Below are 22,569 nucleotides of genomic sequence, written 5' to 3'. Positions count from 1 at the left end.
TCTCCCCCCGAGAAAATTTTGAAAAAAGAGAAGAGAAATGGTGCATTTTCAATCAAATTTGAGAAAGCAGGAAGGTTAATAAAGCAATTGTGAAAGTGCAGTTATAACATTAATAAAGAGATGTCATATAACATAGGTAGCTGCTTATTCAGTATAACCACAGAGCTTCATAACAGACTTCGAGATACAATGCATTTCTGAGTACCTCACTCACAGATGTATTTTAGCCCACACATGACAGTAACCCGATTCAAGGCCCCATTCTCACGATTTTTTTTTTTTTTACAATCTCCCACTTTGCTCTTCTGAAATGTTGGCATGTACGAAAACGGGCATTTGCGTTTCAATCAAATGTCCGATCCTGCAGCAGGCAGCACACTACTGTCGAGGGAAGCAGTTTTTCCTGCCAAACACAGTGTGTGCAATCCTCGCTGACGTACACAGCAGTTGAAAGGCGCACGACTGAGGGCATGCTCATGACGCATTATTTAATTGCAGAAGCAGGAGGGTGGACTGTTTTGCCCCTTCTGTGAACATTTGTACGACGCCTGTAATGCAAACAACCCGGGGAGAACATAACCGTGACACGGCTGGCTGATCGGTGTGAGATCGGATCGGACATTTGAAACAGCGAGCATCCATTCATAGATTTGCTTGTTGTGTCACACGGTGTGACACAAGTTACACAACAAGCAACTCTATGAATGGATGCTCGCTGTTTCAAATGTCCGATCCGATCCTGCTGCAGCACACTTAGAAAGCCCACACATCACAGTAACCCGACTCAAGGTCCCAATCTCCCGCTTTTCTTTTTAAAATCTCCCACTTTGCTCTTAATGTTGGCATTGGCATGTATGGGAATGGGCCAGATCGGAATGCCTAATCAAAATGATAATGAGCTGTGCAGTACTCACCAATGGACAAGTCAGGGACAACAGTACACAAGAATTGTCACCACCACGACGAGTCGACGACACACACGAGTCACACGACGGGTCCGGGAGAGCTGACACACACTGTACACCGCCGCCACGAGTTGTGTATGCAGACAGTGTGGCACCGCGTGCGTGATGACGCGACAGACTGCATACAGTGCGCACCTCATGGCCAATCACTGTCACTGTGTTCAGACATAAGCCACAGTGATTGGCCATAGTTGCGCGGCACCCAATGCAGTTTCTCGTAGGCTGCCGCGCGGGGTCTGAGAGACTGTCTCAGGCTCTCAGCCAATTCAGAGACGCTGCATTAGCAGCGCCTGCCCTGGATTGGCGAAAGAGCACGGATAGGGCTCGCCCGGATACCGAGAGACGGGGTTGCTGCATGAGGCAACCCTCGGCCTCTCGGCCCCCTCCTCTCAGTAGTAGTACATGGCAGACAGTGCGGCGAATGCGCATGCTCGTGCTTGTCGTGAGAAACTCGAGCATGCGCAAATAAATTGCGAGCCGCTGCCGGTCAACTGTGTCAGTGCTCGCCCCCCGGCCCCACCCCCTTCATGTCCGATGCAATAAATATATTCATTGCATTGCTGGTCTGGGATTTGCATTTGCGTGCGTGCGTTCGCGTTAAGTGGGGCTCCGCCCCTGCTCCCCAATGGACGCACCGCCACTGGTTGGAATGAGCCAGTAACTAGCGCGAACATCGCGCAATGAACAAGATGGCGGCCGCTCTGAGGGGAGAACGAGCGCGGCAAAAATAGGCTCAAACTGGCCGTGCAGACTAAGAATAAAGCGCACACCAGAAGTGCGCTATGGTCCGCGAGCGGAATCCGACCTCAGGGACGCTTGGCATGCTGATAGAACCGGACCGGTAAGAAAGAAGAAATACGGTGCTCCGGAGGTCCCGCATCAGGCGGCCATCTTGTCGGCGCCGTGACCCCGCCCCCCCTGGCACATTATTCTTTAACATAGCTACAAGGTTTCAGATTGCTTATGTGTGACATTTTGATAATTTCAGTGTAATTAGGAGTGGTATTCAACGACTGTAAGTGACACTTTCTTGCTAGCAAAATCAAGCAATGAAGATGAGGAAAATCTATATAAATATCAGAAATTATATCCGTTTGAGCAGAGAGAAACACTAAACACATCTTAAAACTGCTGGAAAGCACCAGAAATGGTAGGGCACTAGTGCCCTTGTAACCTGATCCTTCTGTTGAAGACATGTGTAACCATGATCATAAACGTTGGCCGCCGACCTACCTGCGTACCAGTCACTCTCCTCAGCCATACTTGACGTCGTGGGAGTGCAGCCACACTCTGTGTCGTTGGTTCAGCAGTTTGATGACTGACCATCAAGTCACGTACTCGTAAGAGTCTGATGTGTGGACGAAGCCCAGACAAAGGAGCAGTGGCAGCAGCACGCCAAGCAGTCTGATGGGAGCCGCCATGATGCTCCCCATCAGACCGTGCATGGCGGCAACGAAATCGAACTTGCAGCTCACTTCCCTCAACAAGAACCGACCAATAACAGGACAACACCGGTAATTTGGAGGGGTTTCAGGAAGTAAATCAGAAGCTGCCCTGTTGTCCACAGGGTATTCTCATTTGTCGAGTGAGCTGATCCAGCCCCCAAGCCTGCCGCAAGCAGCGCAGACTGCACGCTGCCAGCTTTCAGTCAGTGGTGCTAATTAGCAGCACTCTGGCTTGACAGCTGAGGAGGCGCTATAAATGCCTGACATTGCATTTCAGTGTGGTGATGTGGACTACCACACTGAAATGCGTTAGTCTAACGCCTGATGCATGGTACTTGGCAGGGCTATGTGCACAAATGCTGGTTATCAAGTTAAATCCTGCCTTGTTGGCTTTCCCTGTAGGTCATACTGGTAAAAAAAGTAGCAAAAATGATTGCTCTCTGTGTTGAATGCATAAAGGAGGTAAAAATAGTTCAATGTGAAGAACAATGTGATGATTGAGTATACTTTTCTAATGTAAAATAGCCACTTATGTATTTCATGAAAGCTCTTCTTGGATGGTGGAATGATGTGCCAAATAGCATGCGGTGACAGGGTTATACTCCGGGTGGAACCAAAACCCACTATCTATTTTTAAAGGATTGATAACAATACGTCATGCAGACCACTGCACTGCCAAGCCAAACAAAATCAGGAAGAATTATGCATAGACTATGCTCATAGCGGTCTATAGGGTGGGCAAAGTCTGCCTGTACTATTCTTTTGCCTGCCCTTTTGGCGGGAATCCCCTCAAAGAGGGACAAGAGGGATATAAGGATAATATAAATGTTCCTTAGCTGTCTTTAAAAATTACGTTACCCAAGAACCCCATCATTCTGTTATTATTTCACTATGACACGTGTTACATGCCTGGGCGAGACAAGCAAAGTACTCAAAGTGAGATAGCATGTGTGACCTGTATCTGTGACGAAGCTGCAGTGGTGAAAAGAGGAGGAACAAATGTTCACTGAGAAACGGGTTATACAGGCGACTTTGCTTAGCCCAAAGTAAGATCCAGGTTTTCATTTTCCCTAAATAGAAGCTTGGGCCTAATCTATGTAAAGGTAAATATGCAACATGCATTCGAACGCAGAAGGTGAAATGCAGCTGTGTGAGTTGTGATTTATTTGTGTTGCAGGTCTGCGTGCTTTGTTCTTGCCGACTTTCTAGCAAAGTAACACATTAGTGATTTATCTTTCTATGCCCTTTTAAGTTCACATTAAAAAATCCCATTGTTTGAAATATAGCGTCCATTTCACGGGATTCTAGAATGCTGCAGAATGAATAGAGTGTGGAGATGCCATTGGTCTCCCTCAGTCAGCGCGTTCTTGTAAACACGTGTCTCCTTGTTTCGCAGCATGAACAGGTTGAGCACGCTGCCCAGAGGATTCGGCTCTTTACCAGCTCTTGAAGTGCTCGACCTGACTTATAACAACTTGAATGAAAATGCCCTGCCTGGAAACTTCTTCTACCTCAGTAAGTAATATTTACGTTTTTTTTTTCGTCGGACGTGGCTTCTCTTTTGGACCATGGACTTCTGTTGCTGTATAATGTTCTAGCTCATGACCTGTGCAAAACTGACTTTTTTTTTTATTATGCCTCTTTTGATTGGAGTAGTGGAATGTTCCTCCTTTACATCTCCCACTTCTGCCTGAATCCTTTCCTATTGGTATTGCTTGAGATGGACTGATGTATCAGCCAATAACAATATCGTAAGGGACAAAGAGGCCAGCTGGTTACAGAGGCACTGGAAAAGGGGGAAACCTAATACAATTGACACAGTTGAGGTTCAGCTTGGTTATATGTATATAAAAGCCCATGCATGATTTATTATATGCAAGCTTTGTTAAAAACTTAATGTGTTCTAATAAAAAAGTGAATAAAAGCATGAGAGTACCCACCCTATAACCCACGCCGCAGAACATGCATCAGGTTAAGGCCCAGCAGCAGAAGCAAGTGAGGGAGTGCGTCCCACATCCACTGCAAGGCAACGGTGCCATACCCACAGGCTGCTCAATCTCACAGTCCTACCACAGATGGCATTGACCTCTCCATGCAAGGGCTTTACCTCTATACATCAGCTGACAGATGGCTCCTTGTTGGAATAACCAGGTGATCCACATGTTAATACCTGTTATATTGTGGGAAACAAAGAAGACAAGTTAGTAAAATGGACTCCGCTTAAAGGAAAATGACGCAGTGGTGAAAACGGCTATTAAGAAAGTTGTTTAAGCCTACTCAGTCATTCACCTGGGGTGCTGTATCTAAATTTCTGCACATGCACAGGTAACCTGCAGGAAATCTGGAGTATGAAAGGAGTGCCCAGCATGTGCTTAACGTATTTGTTCATGTACCTTGGTGGGCAACTACTGCCTTCCATCCGCTTCTCTACACCCCATTAACCAGCCGTATGTGGTGGCCTAGGATAATCTACATCAGTCATGCCTCCTAACGTGCATCAGTAGTGGGGCGGCCACACACATACTCAGACTCGTTCACATGCACATTCACTCATGTACACCCATTCACAAGCACGCACACATACACCCACCATTCACTAGCACATAAACACTCACGTCCATTCACAGACTGCACACGCAGGTGCACGTCCATTCGTACACACATATATCCAACATTCAGCAAGCAAGTGCTTGGCCGAGGCAGTAACATCTGGTGGCAAAAGGGAGAAGCAGAAAGGCCCCAGTGGTTCCTGGAGCTTCAGGTAAGGAAGAGACAGACTGAAGATCCCGCCTTCTCCTCTTATTGGGTGACCTTGTCATGGGTCAATCATTGAGAAGAGGACCTTCTGTAACCCCTAACAGAGTGGGGTGTGGGTCAGTGAGACTTGCTGATCCTCCTCTCCTCCGCCCCAATCACCTAGCTCTGTGATGGGGCGTCATTGATAGTCAGTCAGCCCTGGGCACTTCCAGGCTTAAACCTTAAGCACCCAGGTCTGACTCGGTCAGTGATGCTCCCCCTAATCATGAGGGGTAGTCTTCACAGGGCTTGGCTGTGCTGGTGGGGTCGCGCCATCAGGGCTGTGAAATCTTCCAACGCAGCAAAGCTTGGCTCAGGCTCCCAGGTGCTTGTGCAATAGCAGAAGCAAAGCGCCTGGCTGCCTGAGTGTCTGTCAGGATGATCTTTGCTCAGCCTGACAGACACTCAGCATGCTTTGGAAAAGGGAGGTGGACAGAGCCCAGGAGACCTTAATGAAGGGCTGCCCCTGGGCTCCACACCGAGATCCGAACAGATGGGCTTCAGTCCCTGACCCAACCATTTCTATCCACAGGCTTGTTGTGAAACGATACCATTAATGACGTGAGTGTGTGCAAATGATATCGAGCTGAGCAACTTGTTGGGTGAACTTTGTAGATGTTAAGAAGTAGGCATGAGCCCCAGGTGCCCCTTCAGGTAAGCTGGATAAAAACATGAAAAGATAAGGCCGCTTTGTCTCAAGGAAGAGACTTTAATTGGCTTTCTCTGGGACACTATTCTTCAAAATGTAGATAGCCTATTTTAACCTAAGCTGTATTTTCGCTGTAATGCTTGATGTGTTGTGTGCAAAAAGATAGGATAGTCTTAAATATCACTAACGTTTTCCATACAATCACTGGTTTCTAGACTTTTGTTTTTGGGGTTGTAAGTATGTTGTATTTCTCGAGCGCAAACCTAGTCCAAAAGGCAGCGGTGCGCTGTACAGAATCAAAGACCACCAAAAAGTTAACTTGTGCTAAACGGGTTAATAAAGGAGGTTTTCAGTTGGACTAATGTCGCCAAGGACACAATACTCTGGTGCTAGATTTTTATTTAACAACTTAATGCATTTTTTTTTTTGCATTCTTGATTCCAAAGAGTCCCACGAATTATATATTAAAGGATTGAATGTTACAGTTCATTTTGACCTCTTCGATGCCTCTACAATTATTTTGCATGCATTTATTTCGTATTATTTTAAATCGCGGTCTTATTTTATTTCTATGTATTATTTTGTATTAAATGTAATTAATGATTTCCAGGTATTAACACTACCTTGTTTTTACCATTTAATTTGTGTGTGTGTATTTGCCTCCGGTTTTGCTTTTAAACACATAATGTATTATGTTTATTTTTTTATGGTTCCGAAATATTGGTAGTGGAAAATAAAGGGTCCAAAATTATAGGGGTATACCTTATTAAAGCATCAAATTACTAGGGTTTCAAATTCTAAAAGGAAAGATCGGGACTGGAGCATTCTACCTTCGACACCCGGTAACCTTATTAATGAACAGCGGTTGGAAACAAAGGGAAGAAAACACCGTTGACAGTTGGCATTTAAATCAACTGACAAAAACTTCTGCACTGGGTCACGGTGGAAGTAGTTAATTGCGCCAGTCCTCTGGTCTATAGATATTTCCCACAACACATCCGCGCTACAGTGTGCCGGTAAATCTGAGTTTGACCTGCTTGTTATTATTGTGAGCCCTGGATGTGTCAAAGGCTTTTCACCATGTCGGGGTTATTAATCAGAGCTGACTCTCTGCTATTGATCAGGCCTCAAATGGCCGGTTTATGTGCCACCCTGCTTATATATTGCTGTTTAATTTGCAGCCACCCTGCGCGCGCTCTATCTAAGTGACAACGATTTCGAAACCCTGCCGCCTGATATTGGGAAGCTCACGAAGTTGCAGATAGTAAGTAATTTATCTAAATTCCTGAAAAATCAATGCGCGCTCGTAGCTCTTGTAGAAGTAGAATCGAGGCAATTTAAGAAGTAGTACGGTTTATTTTGCAGGAATAAAACGCTGGCCCAGCCGCCGCCGCGCTCTCATCAGCAGAGGCCTCGTAAATAAATAGAAGGCATCAAGCGGGAGGCGGTGGGGGCATAGAATGCATAAGTGAGAGTTGGTAGGCTGTTGTATTTTATGCGAAAATGGTTTCTGACAACTTTGTGTTTCCAATTAGATCAGCCTCCGGGATAACGACCTTGTATCGTTGCCCAAAGAGACGGGCGAACTCACGCAGTTGAAGGAACTTCATATACAGGGAAACCGGCTGACCGTGCTCCCCCCGGAGCTAGGTAAGACCACGGCAGACCTGCTGTCACACGAACCAACGCATATTGTTCACGTATGAGCAGCACACGTAGGGCGGGCGCGTGACTTGGAGCACATTGCCATGCACGCGCGACCGCCTTTAGAATTCAATGCGTGGCTCTCGCGCGCGCCAAGTTAGAGGGGACGTTTGTAATGAGTAAAAATGGATTTCAGATGTTCAGTCATCTTCGCTAACCAAACGTCTCATTTGAACGTCATTTTGAAAATCTATACCATGCCCTGTTTATACAATAACATTTCGAGAATATAATTTTAGACAAACACGCAATTAATTCAAGGTTGAGTTGGAGCCAGTGCAGTGTTTTAGGAGATGTTTTCGTTACTTGGAATAACCTGGGACAAGCTGTATGACAAGGGACAGTGACATTTTGTGGCAGGAGACGACCAAATTAAGCAGCAAGAAAATGCAAACTATGCCACAAGAAAAGACAAATTATGCGGCCTAATGCAAAACGTTCGAGGCTGTAATACTTAACAACAGTGTAATTTTTCCACTTGTTAAACACTATGGGCTTAACTACGAGGCTGGGGGTGCTGCGATCTCCCGACCACCCTCTTACGAATAGGGTAGTCGGATTGCATCACCCTGCCACAGCCACCAGGGAAATGGCGTTCCATGGCGGTGTTGCGGCGGTCATGAGGCATCAATATTCTTGGCGGAACTGCCACGGTCCCGCAAAGCATATTAGGAGTTTCCTCTCCTCCATGGTTTTCATGGCAGTTCCTCCTCCAGGAAAACCCTGGCAGAGAGGAAACACAGGGGGCCCTCTAGGGCCCCTTTGTGCCTCTGCTCCCTGGGGTGCATGCGCGGGGCACGGCATGTGCCCCCTTGTATGCATGCACCCCAGTTCCTGTACGGCATGGACTTATCAGTCCATGCTGTGCAGGAACTTTTTTTGGCTTTCCCATTGCGGTGCCCATTTTCAGGGCATCGTCGTGGGAACTTCAAAAACCAAGCCCGCCAGACAGGAGGAAACTCTTTATCTGGCAGGCGTTCTGACCACAGCTTTCGCTAGCGGCAGCGGGGTGGACTCAGCGCGCACCGCCAAAGTCGTAATTGGGCCCTATGTGTGCAGAGGTTTCATCTTATTAGTTTCAGTCCAAAGCAATCAACATCTGAAAGGCGACCTGTCAATGATCTACAACATGTGTGGCAACGTTTTTAGTAAGTTTTGATCTAGTTGAGCTACAAACGAATTTTCGTTAAAATATGCAAATTATGCAGAAGATAATGGATCATGTGGTAAGTGCATCAAATCCATAATTAAACCACAAATCCCACAGCCGCAGAATCGCACAATTCCAGTAGCTCGGTGTATGACCAACTCTGAAAAGTGGTAATTTTGCCACATGGTCACCTCTTAAATTACCCTAATTTAAGTGCTTTGCAGTGGTCGTACAGGAAGAAGCAGGGCCTTAAAGTGTAGCAAATTAAATGAATAAATATCTTTTTCCAGAAGCAGAAGATGGCCATTTTTAGTTTTCACCACCGCCATGTTTTCCCCAAAAATAAAAATTCTCTCTCTCTCTCTCTCTCTCTCTTTCTCTCTCTCTCGTTCTCTCTCTCTCTCTCTCGTTCTCTCTCTCTCTCTCTCGTTCTCGCTCTCTCTCTCTCTCTCCCTCTCGTTCTCTCTCTCTCTCGTTCTCGTTCACTCTCTCTCGCTCTCGTTCTCGTTCTCGTTCTCTCTCTCTCTCTCGTTCTCGTTCTATCTCGTTCTCGTTCTCTCTCTCTCTCTCTCTCTCTCTCTCTCTCTCTCTCTCTCTCTCTCTCTCTCTCTCTTCCCCCCCCCCACTGCTCTCTTTCCCCTCTCACACTCTCCCTCGCTCACACTCTCCCTCGCTCTCTGTCACAACTGGACGTATATAGTTAGGACCGTTTCCGTAGGAAAAGCATTTTTGGTTTTCTTATAACTATGGCGCCATGTGTCGAATCTTAACTAAACTTAAAAACAAAAAATGACTCATCCACCTCAACTGCTTCCTGGAAAGTTTTGGGGTGATCCATCAAGCAGGGGCAGAGAAAAAGAGGTTTTCCATAGGAAAAGTACACTTGGTCCAGAAAGCCTGATTGTGATTGGTGTAAATCTGTTAAGTAGTTTTTAAGAAATTAAGGATAAAAATGTATAGATATTTCATGTTGCGAAGGATCCACTGAGGCAACAGTTCTCTACATAAGATCTGTTTGGTTAACACCTCATCAATCAACAAAGATGTAGTGGCAGCAATTCAGGACTCGGGGACTCAGTCCACAATTCTGAAAAAAAGCTTTTTAAACACATATTAGGGGGGACAGGGAAGGAATACCCTGCCCTTTAGGCCTCGTGGAGGAATCCCCGAGGGACCCTTCCTAGGGCCAACAACCAATTGCTTATTTTAAATGGAATAGTGAATATGTTGTACCATGTTTTTCTTTTTTCTTTTTTAATGTTAGTTCCTGTATTTTTTTTAACCCTCCCCACCTTCCCCAGAATGGTGACCAGACACTCATCGCAAAATATGGTTTTAGGTGAGGGAGCATGTGGCCACCCACCCCTGAGCCTTCTGGAGGATATGGGGACCCCATCCTCTTGGGCAAATTATTAATATGTAGGGGAGGACCCCATCCCTCCAGGCTGAAAATTACATTAAGGGGAGGGGGACCTGTGGCCCCCTCCCTGAGCCTTCTTGAGGCCATTTTTTTAGGTCTCGCCTGACCCAGCGCATGCGCTGGTCTGGCGAGACTTTTTGAGAGGGCTCCAAAAAGTGCTACCAGGCCAGCCTAGAGCTACAGTGTATGTGCGCGGGCGCGCGCACCACACTTTTTCGCCATTACTTTCACGGCCACACGGCCGCTTTGATGTTTGATCGCGATCACTACATTTTAAACAAGCATTGGCATAGCCAATAGGTCTCGCTTTTGGGACCTTATAAGTATTTAGGTATGCAACTGTTGCATGGCTAAACACTTATAAGGTCCCAAAGGCGAGACCTATTGGCTATGCCAATGCTTGTTTAAAATGTAGTGGATGGGCTTTGCAGGACCCTTCCCCAAACCTCACAGGGGGTGTTTTGGGTGCCCCTGGTGGGCACTGGGGCACCCACAGTAAATCAGAACCCTGATCCCACGGTGGGTGGGGCTGAGGAGTCATCTTGGGCTGCGGGAGCCTTGAGCACAGCCTCTGGCCCCCAACTAATGACATGTTGTGGGTGCCCTAAGTGGGCACTGGGGCACCCACAGTAAACAAATGCGGGCTACCGCCAACAGGGCCTGAAAGCTAACACTGGATGGGTGCCTTGGGGTTCCCCCTTGTCCCCCAACATTAAATAAAGGGGTGGGTGCCCCAGGTGGGATCTCTTCCTATGTGTTCAGGTTCATGAAAATGTCTATTCATTGAAAATAACAGACAATGAGGCAGCACAGGTCTTTCATTGGCTGAAACCTAAATGTCATTTGTGTTCTTAACACATCCTGCTATGACCCGTCCTTGTTGTTCCACTGCTGACACTTCCTCTTGCATTCTTTTGAATTCCTTCCAAGTATCAGCTACAGGCAACAGCATAGAAAAAGCAGTGTCTTCATCAGATTCATTGCATACTCTCCGTTAAATGCGCATGCCACAGTTTCACAATACCTAGCAACTTATTCGAAATATTTGTTTCCAGTGGTCATATAATCATTTCCACTCCTGTGGACTACGCATTTAACAACTGCAATGTCTTGTGGCGATTTTCTCGATTATGGATAGGAGAGCTGAACTAAGTCATGAATTTCCCCCGCCCCCCCCCCCCCGTGGCCATAACTGCCCAAAGTTATGGACCACACCAAAGCAATATTGACTGTTGGTAAATATCATCACCCTCAATTGGTCTGAAAGATAACAAGCTCTAATAAGGGCTACCAATTCTGCTACTTGAGCCGAGGTGACCCCTTAAACCTAGGAGGCTTCCACTATTTTTTGATATGTACAGACAGCATAAGACAGTGTAAGCTGCTCTCAAATTCCCCTCTTTGTCTCTTAAACATGAGCCATCAACAAATAGTAAATAATTGGCTCCATCAAGAGCTTCATCCTTAATGTCAGTTCTTGGCTTGGAGCACAAATCTGTGATGTCAAGACAGTCATGCTTAGCCTCTTACTCATCAAATTCATTTTCTGGCAATGGTAACAGTGTAGCATGACATCACATTTTCAGCAGCAAGAATCAATTGTTCGTACTTTGTAAGTCTGCTGTTTGTCACAAATTATCTCTTAGTACTAGTACTTAATACTAGTAGTACTAATACTACTACTAGTACTTAGTACTGGTACTTATTACAAGCAATACTTAGTACATATTATCTCTTAGTACTCGTAAAATCTTAGTACTAGGAAAATCTCGACTGAATGCGGAACCATCACCGTAAGAGGATGTACTATACTCTTGGCTCTCTCAATACTGACACCAACAGCTGCAACACTTTAAGGCAGTCCTGCAGCTATATAGGTCAAGGATAGTTGAGAAATATGCCACAGGTCTTCAAGAGTCTCCATACAATCGAGTGAGCACTGAGAGAGCTCAACCCCCCTCTCACTGCAAAACAAAATGAACATTTTACATTAATCGGGCATTCCTAGTGCCGGGGCATGAAAGACTTTCTCTCAGCCCGAGGAAAGCTTTTAAATAATCATTGTCTCATGAAAGCGGATCATGCACATCTTTGTGTGTCCGCTTCAGTAAGCGTATGGCCAGAAGGGAAACGTTGGGTATCCACGGTCTACAATAGCCCACCATTCTCAAAACATTTTGACATTTCTCTGTGTTTTAGGTAGATTCATTTTCAAAATAGAAGCAATTTTCTCTTGTGGCACCTTCCTTCGCTTCACCTTCCTTCGCTTCTCAATGAGATGTCTTGGGTATAGGACTTCTTTTTGACCTGCATCTTGCTCAGGGACACCTTCTATTTGTTCTCAGCTAAATGATGTAGCAGAGCAATTAGATTCTGTTTACAGGCTTCTTGTGTACTTGGCGCCACAAGCAGGTTGTCAAGAATGGAATTCCAGTGCATTTGTAATGACTCAATATTCTTTTTCAAGATCTGAATAAAGATCGATGGGCTCTTTGTGTACCCTTGTGGAACTCAGCACCATGCCAAATTCTTTTTTTGAACTGAAATGAAAACTAATATTAATTACCCGCATGTAACGGAATTGGGAAGAAAGCTTGGCAAAGATCAACCACAGTGAACCCTTCAGCATCACTGGGGATCTGAAGCAATATTGTTGCTGGATTCTTGTACCAGGGACAACATGGAGTGACTATACTTTTAATTTGTCGGAAGACCTGCCCTATTCTATACTTACCACAAGCTTTTGTAAGCCCATGATCGGCAAGTTGCATGGACTTACAACAAATTTCTCTCATAATTCCTTGTCATAGCATTGATTGAATCACTTGAGTGATTCCAGCCACTGTCTCAAGTGTGAGATTGTATGGTTTAACCATTATTCAGACCGGTTCTACACCTTTAATAAGTTCAATGTCTTTACCTGAGAAATCCCACATGTTGGTTTTCACAGTATCTCATAAATCTGAAGATAAGTACTCTACTATTCTCACATGGAACAGTCTGGCCATCCTAAATTCAACATCCTCTTCATGTGTTTGGAACTAGACACCAATCAGTGTACAGTATATTGTGCAATCTAATTTGCACAAGAAAGCCACCCATTACAGGTTTACAGAACTTGAATTACATATAACAAACTGGTGATCCTCTTGAAATTAGCCTATTTTTACAGGGACTTTCTTTGAGACAGGGCTAGTTATTTGTTTATTTGCAACACCCACAACTTGTATCTTCTTTCCTGAGAGGGGTAGGTTTGGAACTTCAGCTGTTATAATATTGGAATGGGTAGAACCAGTGTTGATTAAAAATGACAATTGGTGGCCATTCACTTCCACTTCCACAAATCGCCCACTCTGGGCTACATCTAAGACTGAGCCAAGTACACAATCTTCCTCCCCACTCAGCCACCATCATTATGAATTGTCGGAGTCAAAGCTCTCATTCTCCCTTTGTCAAGCATAGAGACATTTTTTAAATGGGGTTTTGATTTTGATAAGAATTCTGGTTTGCTCTTGGAACTTCATTCGCTTTATGTCTAGTGTTGCACGTCTGTGATGGGCATTGAAGCTTGCTGGACTTGCATCATTGGGGCTTGTGACTGATTTGGAATTTGCTTTTGCCGAACCATTGAATTCTGCATTTGAGTTTGATTAACATTCTGCAGTTGTCGATCACCAACTACCCTACTGGGGTTCTGTTGACATCCCTCTTCCAATGTTTCAATAATGACAGGGAGTCGTTTTCTTCAGCACCGCAATAACTACACCTGAATTTGGATCACCGGAAAATCTCGACCTCTATCTTGTGGAACACCAATTCTACCTTGCATTACCTGACCTCCACTCTGGTAACCAACACCTTGCATCCCACCATCATTTCCCACATATGTTTCATTTTGAAACACTTTCTGTCCCATTTTCGTTTGAGCTAACATTTACCTCTCCATAGGTGTTTTCTGCTTCATGCATTGCTAGTACTTTGTATATCTCAGGATTGCATCTAATGGTTTAGTGTGCCAGCAAATAATATTCTTTTGTATGTGCATACTGATCTCTGGGTGCAATACAAAAACAAACTGACACAAAGCTTTCCAAATCTCTCTTTACAATCTTTTATAGCAGGCAAGCACTGGTTCCTAAGCTTCCTTCAGGAAAGTGATCACCTTGTCATACTTTGTCGTCACCATAGGAGATGGTGCACAAGTCTGGGGATCCCTCAGGGGTTCTGTACGTGGCCAATGAATAGCTATCTTACACTCAGCTAATAAATCACACGGTACCACAATGTCCACAAAACGTTCGAAATCTTAAACCTTTTAGCCTGAGTGTTCCATTGTGAAGGATTCTCTCTGATTTTTGAGAAATTGTTTGTAAATGACCTATGATCATCCCGACTCCATGGCACCTGAACATACCCTCCACCTGGTATCTCCCACATGGGGAATGTCAGACCCTTATTTTCATCTGGTGGTGCTGGAGGCGGTTTACCACTTATCTCTTCATTGTCTGTTTCCTTCTTTTGCCTCCCCTTTTCCTTCTCCCACTTGTGTTCTAACCTGTTCAAATCACTCCATTTACAAAATGCATTTAACTACTTCAGCAATATGTAATTTAATTCCTGAAGATCACATAGTGACAATCTCTTCATTACCTAGTTTTTCCATGAAGCCTTTCTTCAAATGAACACTCTTGGAGATGGCCAACCTCATGTTTTCTTGTCAATTCTGTTAATTCTCATGTGTCTTAGCTGCATGCCTAATAATCTCTTTACTCAGATATATCAGCTAATTTTCCTGATATTGAGTCAGATGAGAGACATCAAAACATCCCTTAATAATTTCTTCCAATACTCACCTTTAATTTTTGTACGTCTTGGGGTCTAGTTCGTTCTTGACTTGTGGATGGTAACTCAGTCTCTCCTGTCCCTCTACTCTCTGGTGTCTCCTCAAACCATGGGGGCAAAATCTCATTATCAAATGGTCCTATTCCTCCTTGAGTAATTCAAGTCTTGAAAATAAGTTTCCTCCCTTCTTTCAGAGATTGAACATCTTGTGGTGGGCTCCAGGCAATAATCTGTGAATTTTGCAAAGTTGGGAAAAACCCTGTTGTGGTTACTCCACCTACAGTTCCTGGAACAGCAAGATTCGTGGCAATTGTTACTGTGTAGATACAACTAGAATAGCTAAAGTCTGAGCTGATATGACTTGTGACATTGGTTCAGGAACAGTCACAATGGAAGCAGAAACAACTGGGGCAATTACAGTAATAGCTATCTCAATAGGTGTGGCTGCAACTGAAATGATTGGAAGTGAACCCCAATCTGAACCACATTCAGATCAACACGGACTGTGGCAACAGTACTACTAGATGGTGTAGCACCATCTCGATCTGGAGACAGAGGAACATAAGGTGGTGGACATGATGACAGCATAGCATCTAAGAGTCCATTCCCAGATTCGCTAGGAGTACTAGATTTTTCTGCAGCATAGCCACCTTCATTTCCCTGTTTTCTCTGTTGTTAATGCAGGATACATTCGGGATCTCTCGAGTATAAATTTAGTCCACCTATGCTGTTCATCCCATTTAGCATCAGCGTAATTAAACAGTGCTCTCTTTGCTCTATTCTGATATTTTTCTTTCTCTTTTGCGTGTGCTGCACATTCCCAAGCATTTAAGGCTTTATAGTGTACAAGTCCAGGAGGCAGTTTCATGTCATATAATATTCCCCTCAAATTCTCAATAACCCTCAGGTCAGCTGTGCCATATTGTGGAAATCTTAATGCTCCTTCCTTTTTGGTGATCTTATGCCATTGTTGAAACCACTGACACATGTGAAGGTCCATCTTTGTTGCCATGTAAAGGCCTGGCATACCTTCCGGCGGGGCTTCCTCACTCTCATGGATAGGAATTCACAAATCACCCCTCATTAAGTCTCTAAGGGCTCTGAAACATTTCATGATTTAAGCAACTTAACAATGGAAATTCAGTTCAATATTGTCAATGTTTTGTATGAATCACAATTCCATTCAAATTAATATTAACACCCAATATCAGCACAATCCTTTCTCATTGGACCTATCACAATGCGAGACCTGATGACGCACCAACCAATCCCAGCACGACACTTCACACCATTGGACCTATCCCAGTGCAGCACTCTTTTTCTCATACCTCTAACATTTCTCAACTCTAAAAAAGCACAGTAAACAAATAACTTTTCTGCTCCACTAAAGATTTCAAAGTAATCACTCACACAAGAAATAGTTGGAAGTAAAGCTCTCCAACTTCGACACGAGCGCACACAGATGAAGTCTCAACCAGCGGAAATCACCCTGACTGAGAGGAATCTTTTGGTTGAGGCTGAAGTTCGAAGTCCGAGGCTGCGAGGCGAGGTGGGGCTGCTGTGCTCCAAGACTGGCGCTCTCAGACAGGTGTGTGTGTGTGTGGGTGGCTGCTGAGGAATATTGTCTGAGCAGTCAACCCGCTGCTTTACCAGTTACCGGACCATCAGCGACATTGGTGTCAGTGTCGACTCCGCTTTGAGATCGGCATGTGTGTGGCCGAGAAGCTGTTGCAGAGGCGCTGTTGCAGAGGAGCTTGCACCGCGGGCTAGAGCACCATTGCCGCATTGAGATCAGATCAGAGAAGCCCTTTCCTTGCTGTGCACCGAGCCGTGAGCACCAAGCCAGAGTGGCCACCTTGTAGAGTTAAGCACCTAAAGAACCAGGTCTTCTTTAGGTTGGTAGCATATTTTTTCTGTTTTTTCCATTCTGTTTTGTGCTGTTCTTGTTCTGTACTGCCCGGAGTCAGAGGAGGTGAGGCGGTGGTAGAAGATTCAGTGGAGGAGACAGGGTCAGCCTAGCCTGCAGTGAATCACATTGAAAAAAAAGAACAAGAACCTTGTTCCAAATGAAGCAAAGTACAAGCAGCAGAACTCAAAGGAAAGCTAGGCATCCTAAGGAGGCTTGTATTGGGGGTGGTACAAGTCCAACTACCTTGAAAACCACTATTCTTCAAGGTAGACACTGTGGTGTTAGAGCAAAAAAGAGAAGTGTGGAAAGGAGTTTTGCCCCTGATACACCACTAAAAGCCCGATCAAGAGATACATCAAGAAAGCTATCATACGACTTAATGGGTTCAATGGATCCGCCAGCCTTGAAACAGCAGTCAATTAAGGAATGTTTTGAGAGAAAAGAGAATTCGGCCAGTTTAGGCCCTAGAGAAAATGTCAAAGCGAGAAATGAGATTGGCATGAATAAATCAAAGGTACAAGTTGCGCCTCCACCGATGATCCAAGCCGAGGAAATCTCATTACCTATACAATCCACACCAGTCTTGCAGAGCACTCAAGGAGGCAATAAAAATAGAGGAGATCTTTCGATTACACCAGGAAGCTCCCTCCTGTCTTCCTTGCTCAGAGTGGTGGAAAAGGAGAATGAGAAATCAATGATCCATGATAAAATACACAATAAAATAGACGTCGTAAGCAATATAGGAAGTAATGACTCAAACTCGGAAATGGATTCGATATATGGACGTGAAGATCTGAATATATTAGGGGATGAGGATATTATCGATGATTCAGAATCGGAGCAAGTCGAAGTCTCATACGAGTCATTTAATTCTTCAAATGTCGACAATGCTCCAATGTCGTCCGGTCAAATGTTGGAGCTGGATTATTTAGTTAATTCTTTAAACTCAAAATCGAGCTTTAATTCAATTACATCGAGGGCACAGTATAATACCACACAAAATGTGGCAGGTTCAAGACGATGTCGTAACCAAGATCAGGGAACAAAAAGACAGGAGATGGAGATGGGAAATAATGAAGGCAAATTAACAGGAGATGAAGACACGCCTCAAATTCCTGGTACTGTCCGCAATGGGGGGCAATAAGTAGTACACTGCCACAAATGTTGGATATTTAAAACCACTCAATCAATCCTATTGACAGAACAGGTCGACTATCTCAGACAAATTGCAGCAGAAATGGCATTAATAAAGGCAAATTCTGCAACATTGTCATCAATAAAACAGGACATGAGCGAACTAACTAAAGCCTTAAAACATTTGGAGTGCATAGATGATATTGTCGACCTACTACAATTATTACCAACACAAATGGTGAACTGTGGATTGAACTGTATTAATAAAAATGCACTTCTGGATATTGGAGAGAAGATTACGGAAACGGACAATGATATAAGCAATGTAATTCAAGACAGCTTCGAACATAGAAAATACGCTGTGAATGTATTGGCAGAGGCAAAAATAAACAAGACCAACATCTGTAGTGGAATACAAGGTGATGGACACCAAGAGGCGACTTAAAAAATTAAGAAAACTCAAGAGAAAAAATGACATCAAACAAACACTGCCTGATGCTCTAGTGCCAAAGGAAAGTGAGAACTTCCCAATATTCAACAAGTCAACAAAAAAGGCAAAAGAATATAGCAATAATAATATTGATGGGACCTCATAAATCTGACGTAAATAGGCCAAGCCTTGAGGAATCATGTCTTTTAGTGAATCAAGATAAAGCTTCAGTATCAGAAGACAAAACATCAGAGCAGAAATTTGTACCAAGTGTGGTAAAAAGGGCCGTATTAACATCACTTAACTCACCTAAAACCAAGGTATCAACAAATACTTGCCTTGTAACAACAGTACCAAACCTAAGGTATAGTGAAGTAGAACAGCATGTATGTATCTATGATCAACGCAAATATTCAAAATGAGGATAGAATTGCACCTTTCCTCAGTAACAACGAAGGACTATTGAAACTAATTATGGTTGGCATATTATGGATAACTGAAAACTTAGAAGACAGGGATTTAAGACGTGCAGCAAATATAATGAATACAGGGAAAATTGAGGAAGTGAAAAATTGTTCGGAATCGGAAAGTGTACAAAATCACAGTTCTGTGGGTATTCAACAGACAAATTGGGGGGAAACCCACCCGCCGTACAGTTACCCATGCCCTCATCACGTCTCACCTGGACTATGCCAACAGCCTTTATGCTGGTGCCCCCCAATATCTGATAGACCGGCTTCAGATTGTCCAGAATGCGGCGGCCAGATTGATTGGTAATATCCCCTACCGTCAATCAGTCTCCGCTTATCGTAAGGAACTTCACTGGCTACCGGTGGCTTGCCGTATCCAGTTCAAGATCCTTACCCTCGCCTACCGAGCCATCAACGGCCTCGGACCCAACTACTTGAAAAAACGTGTCTCAATATCCCGTTCCATCAGATCCCTGAGATCCAATGACCTCCGCCTTCTGATCTCTCCCCGTTTTAGACTCACTAGAATGGGTGGCAGAGGGTTCAGTGTTATCGCGGCAAAATTGTGGAACGCTCTGCCAATCGATCTTAGATTCTGTCCTTCTGAATCCATCTTCCGGGCCAGACTCAAAACCTGGCTCTTTTCTGGACTCTGATTCTTATCCTGCTGTTTCCCTCCCTGCCCTTTTCTCCTCACCTGGAGGTTCAGGTTCTAGCGCCGGGACACCCCCTCGGGAGTAGCTGTGCGCTCTACAAACTACATAAATAAAAAAATAAATAAAAAAATAAATAAAGGGAAGTTAATTCATGGGAACAAACCATTATATAAAGAGTGCTCATTTAGTGAAGAAAATTGTATAATTGACTTTATACCTGCATATAAATCTGAAGGTCTCCACGACATACTAAATTGGCAAAATATACTAAAGTTATTAAATTGCTTTGTAAGTCTGAAAGAACTTAACTCAAAATTGCTTGTAGCTGTTCACTTTATCTTGGATAAAAAAGGTAATTCTGCCTATGAAATAACTATGACAACATGGCCATCCCAGAATGTGGCTTTAAGGATTTTGGATATAAAAGAATTTTTAACTGATTGGGGAATTACAATCAGACAGCCGGAGAAATGTAAATACCCACATATTCTGAGAACTGCCAATAGACGAGCAGAATTTGAAAAATTGCCAACAAGTACGAGACCATCGTATAAATGTGCTGAAGAAAACATTTGATTTGAACATTTTCAAATCACTGAAATAAAAAATAGTCAGCCAGTTTCAGATGCTCATTATTCCGGAGTGATGCATTACCCATATGTTGCAAAGAAGTATTCCTAATAGAATTGATGTAAGGAAAGCCCAACACAGTGAGTTCTCCATTCTATCATGGAATATAGCCGGCTTTGAGTGACAACTAAAAAAGGCCGGGGAAAAAAATGATGAGCTTTCTACAAGATCAGTGTGTAATATGTTTACAGGAAAGCTGGCAATCAGTTAATCTAAACATCCACAATTATACAACACATGAAATTAAAGCAAAAAAATAATGCCTTCGGAAGACCAAGTGGAGGATTGACAACATTGATAAGTACTAAATTATGCGTGACAAGCAAAAAAATTAAAACAAATCGATATATATTGCCAGTTCTTTTAATACATCAAAACTCTACAAAGTGTTTGATTATCAACATATACTTCCCTCCTCAATAGGTGAAAAATAAGTGCAGGTATCGGACAGCATTAGATGAATTGGAGCAAATAACAGCTAATGAACAAATGTTGGTTATAATAACGGGAGATTTTAATCAAACTTTACTGTCTTTGGCGACTAAACCTTCAAGTAGTGATGAACCAGACATGGGTTATAATATCCCGCAAGTTATATTTCTTTCACAGAATAAGCCTAAAAAGATCAGTAACTCAATTTAGCGCACATATTATTTATTGACTGATTTAGGATATAGAATTCTTAATAGAAGACTAGTAGAGAATCAACCAGCCTCTTTAACGTTTTGCGGGCCAACAGGGTCTTCCATCATCGATTTTACATTTGTGCATTACGCTTATTTTCATTTGTGTAAAAAGTACTCTATTATACCAAGACTCAAGAATTATCCTGATCCTCAAAGGCTAGTCATCGACATTAAGCATGATTATTGGGAAACCCATGCAACGGCCAATAGTGGCAGATTGACCGTCTTGAATGGGAAAAGACTTATTTGGAATAATATGCTAAAAGTGAAGGCATTTAATCTTAAAGAAATCATGACATCTAGTACCGAAAAAGAAATTGTACTATTAAAGACTAGGGATGGTTGGTTGGATGCCTGGCAATCTATACTAAAAAACATATTATGCAGTCTTGTGGCAAGCATACAGGAGTCATGACCATACATTAACGCATCGAAGACTGCAGAATTAATTGAATCCAAGAGAATTTATCGCAAGAAGATGCAACATATTTTAAAACTCCCGATATCTAATGAGCGTAACTTGAGAATACAAGACATAAAGAAAGAATTAAAGAATAGGAATTTACAGATAAAGCGGGATAGCGTGAATAATGCCTATGCAAAATTATATCATGCTATATCAACTAGGAATGAACGAGCGTACTGGTCCCTGGTGGGAGACGGCTCAAATTCATATACACAGCCAGACAAGCTATTTATCCAAAACAATAAGTGGGAAAATCACATCAAAGTTCTATATAAATCAACTGTAATCTGTAATTATATGTTATCAAAAGCTGATGGAACATTAGAAGAAGAAATAGTTGAACTAATAATGAGCGTACGCTCATCCAAGGCAGCAGGACCAAATGGTATCCCCATAGACTTGATAAAGTTAAACACAACCTTTTAGAGTGCAATGCTAAAACAGCTGGTTTCACAGGTAATCAAATATGGAAGGATGCCATCATCCTGGAAAGGAGCGATTGTCTATCCAATTTATAAACGAGGCCCAAAAGAGGATCCGTCCAGTTACAGATTAATAGCATTGTTATATCCTAGAACGCAAGACACACAACTTCAACACAGTTAGCTCAACATAGACAATTGCGATGCACATTCCTATTAATACTCCCTCCTCCACCACTGCATACGCCTTCAGAACCGCTATTCATTTGATCAAGATTGGGCCATGGACTTTAAGGGCATGAGCAATTCTAAACTGGAATAAATTAAACCAGTCTAGATTTTCCAGCTGTTCTGGCCCCTTTTCTCCTGTGACAATAACAGTGACTGTTCTACCACTTGCTGGAGTGAGATTCTTTTATTTCAAACATCTGGTATAATGATCATACAAACCCCGCCATTTAGTGTATGGAAATTTGTTAATCGATGTGGATAGTGGATAAGGAGCTATAATTTACATTAATTTCCATAAACAGTAAAGACCAATTGGGCAACGACAAGGAAAATTGAAGTGAGTTAAATGGATTTATTAACAAATTAATGCAGACCAAATAATTAGTTCTATAAGTATTTTAATTTTAGGCATCATTATAAAAGATTTACATAATCAAAAAGTCGATAATTCAAAATAAGTGGAAATGAAACATTAGTAAGAATTACAAATAGGATGCAAAATGTTTAACAAGTGTGTTCCATAAAGGAAATCCCTATTCTAAATTAAGATAAGTTACATTGAGA

The 22,569-nt window shown here is 43.2% G+C and overlaps 1 protein-coding gene across 1 annotated transcript in view; it reads left to right on the top strand.

Moving 5' to 3' along the window:
• Positions 1-22,569, top strand: part of RSU1 (Ras suppressor protein 1) — a 463,261-nt gene that overhangs the window by 177,365 nt on the left and 263,327 nt on the right. Inside the window, exons 5-7 of the mRNA XM_085631500.1 lie at positions 3,807-3,925; positions 7,037-7,119; positions 7,391-7,505. Coding sequence (XP_085487626.1) covers positions 3,807-3,925; positions 7,037-7,119; positions 7,391-7,505 — 317 coding nt within the window. The remainder of the gene's footprint in view (positions 1-3,806; positions 3,926-7,036; positions 7,120-7,390; positions 7,506-22,569) is intronic.

The sequence above is a fragment of the Triturus cristatus genome, chromosome 10 (assembly GCF_964204655.1).
Source record: "Triturus cristatus chromosome 10, aTriCri1.1, whole genome shotgun sequence".
Taxonomy (NCBI): Eukaryota; Metazoa; Chordata; class Amphibia; order Caudata; family Salamandridae; genus Triturus; species Triturus cristatus.
Note: the sequence above shows the minus strand (reverse complement) of the source record. Positions and strands in the feature narration are given on the sequence as shown.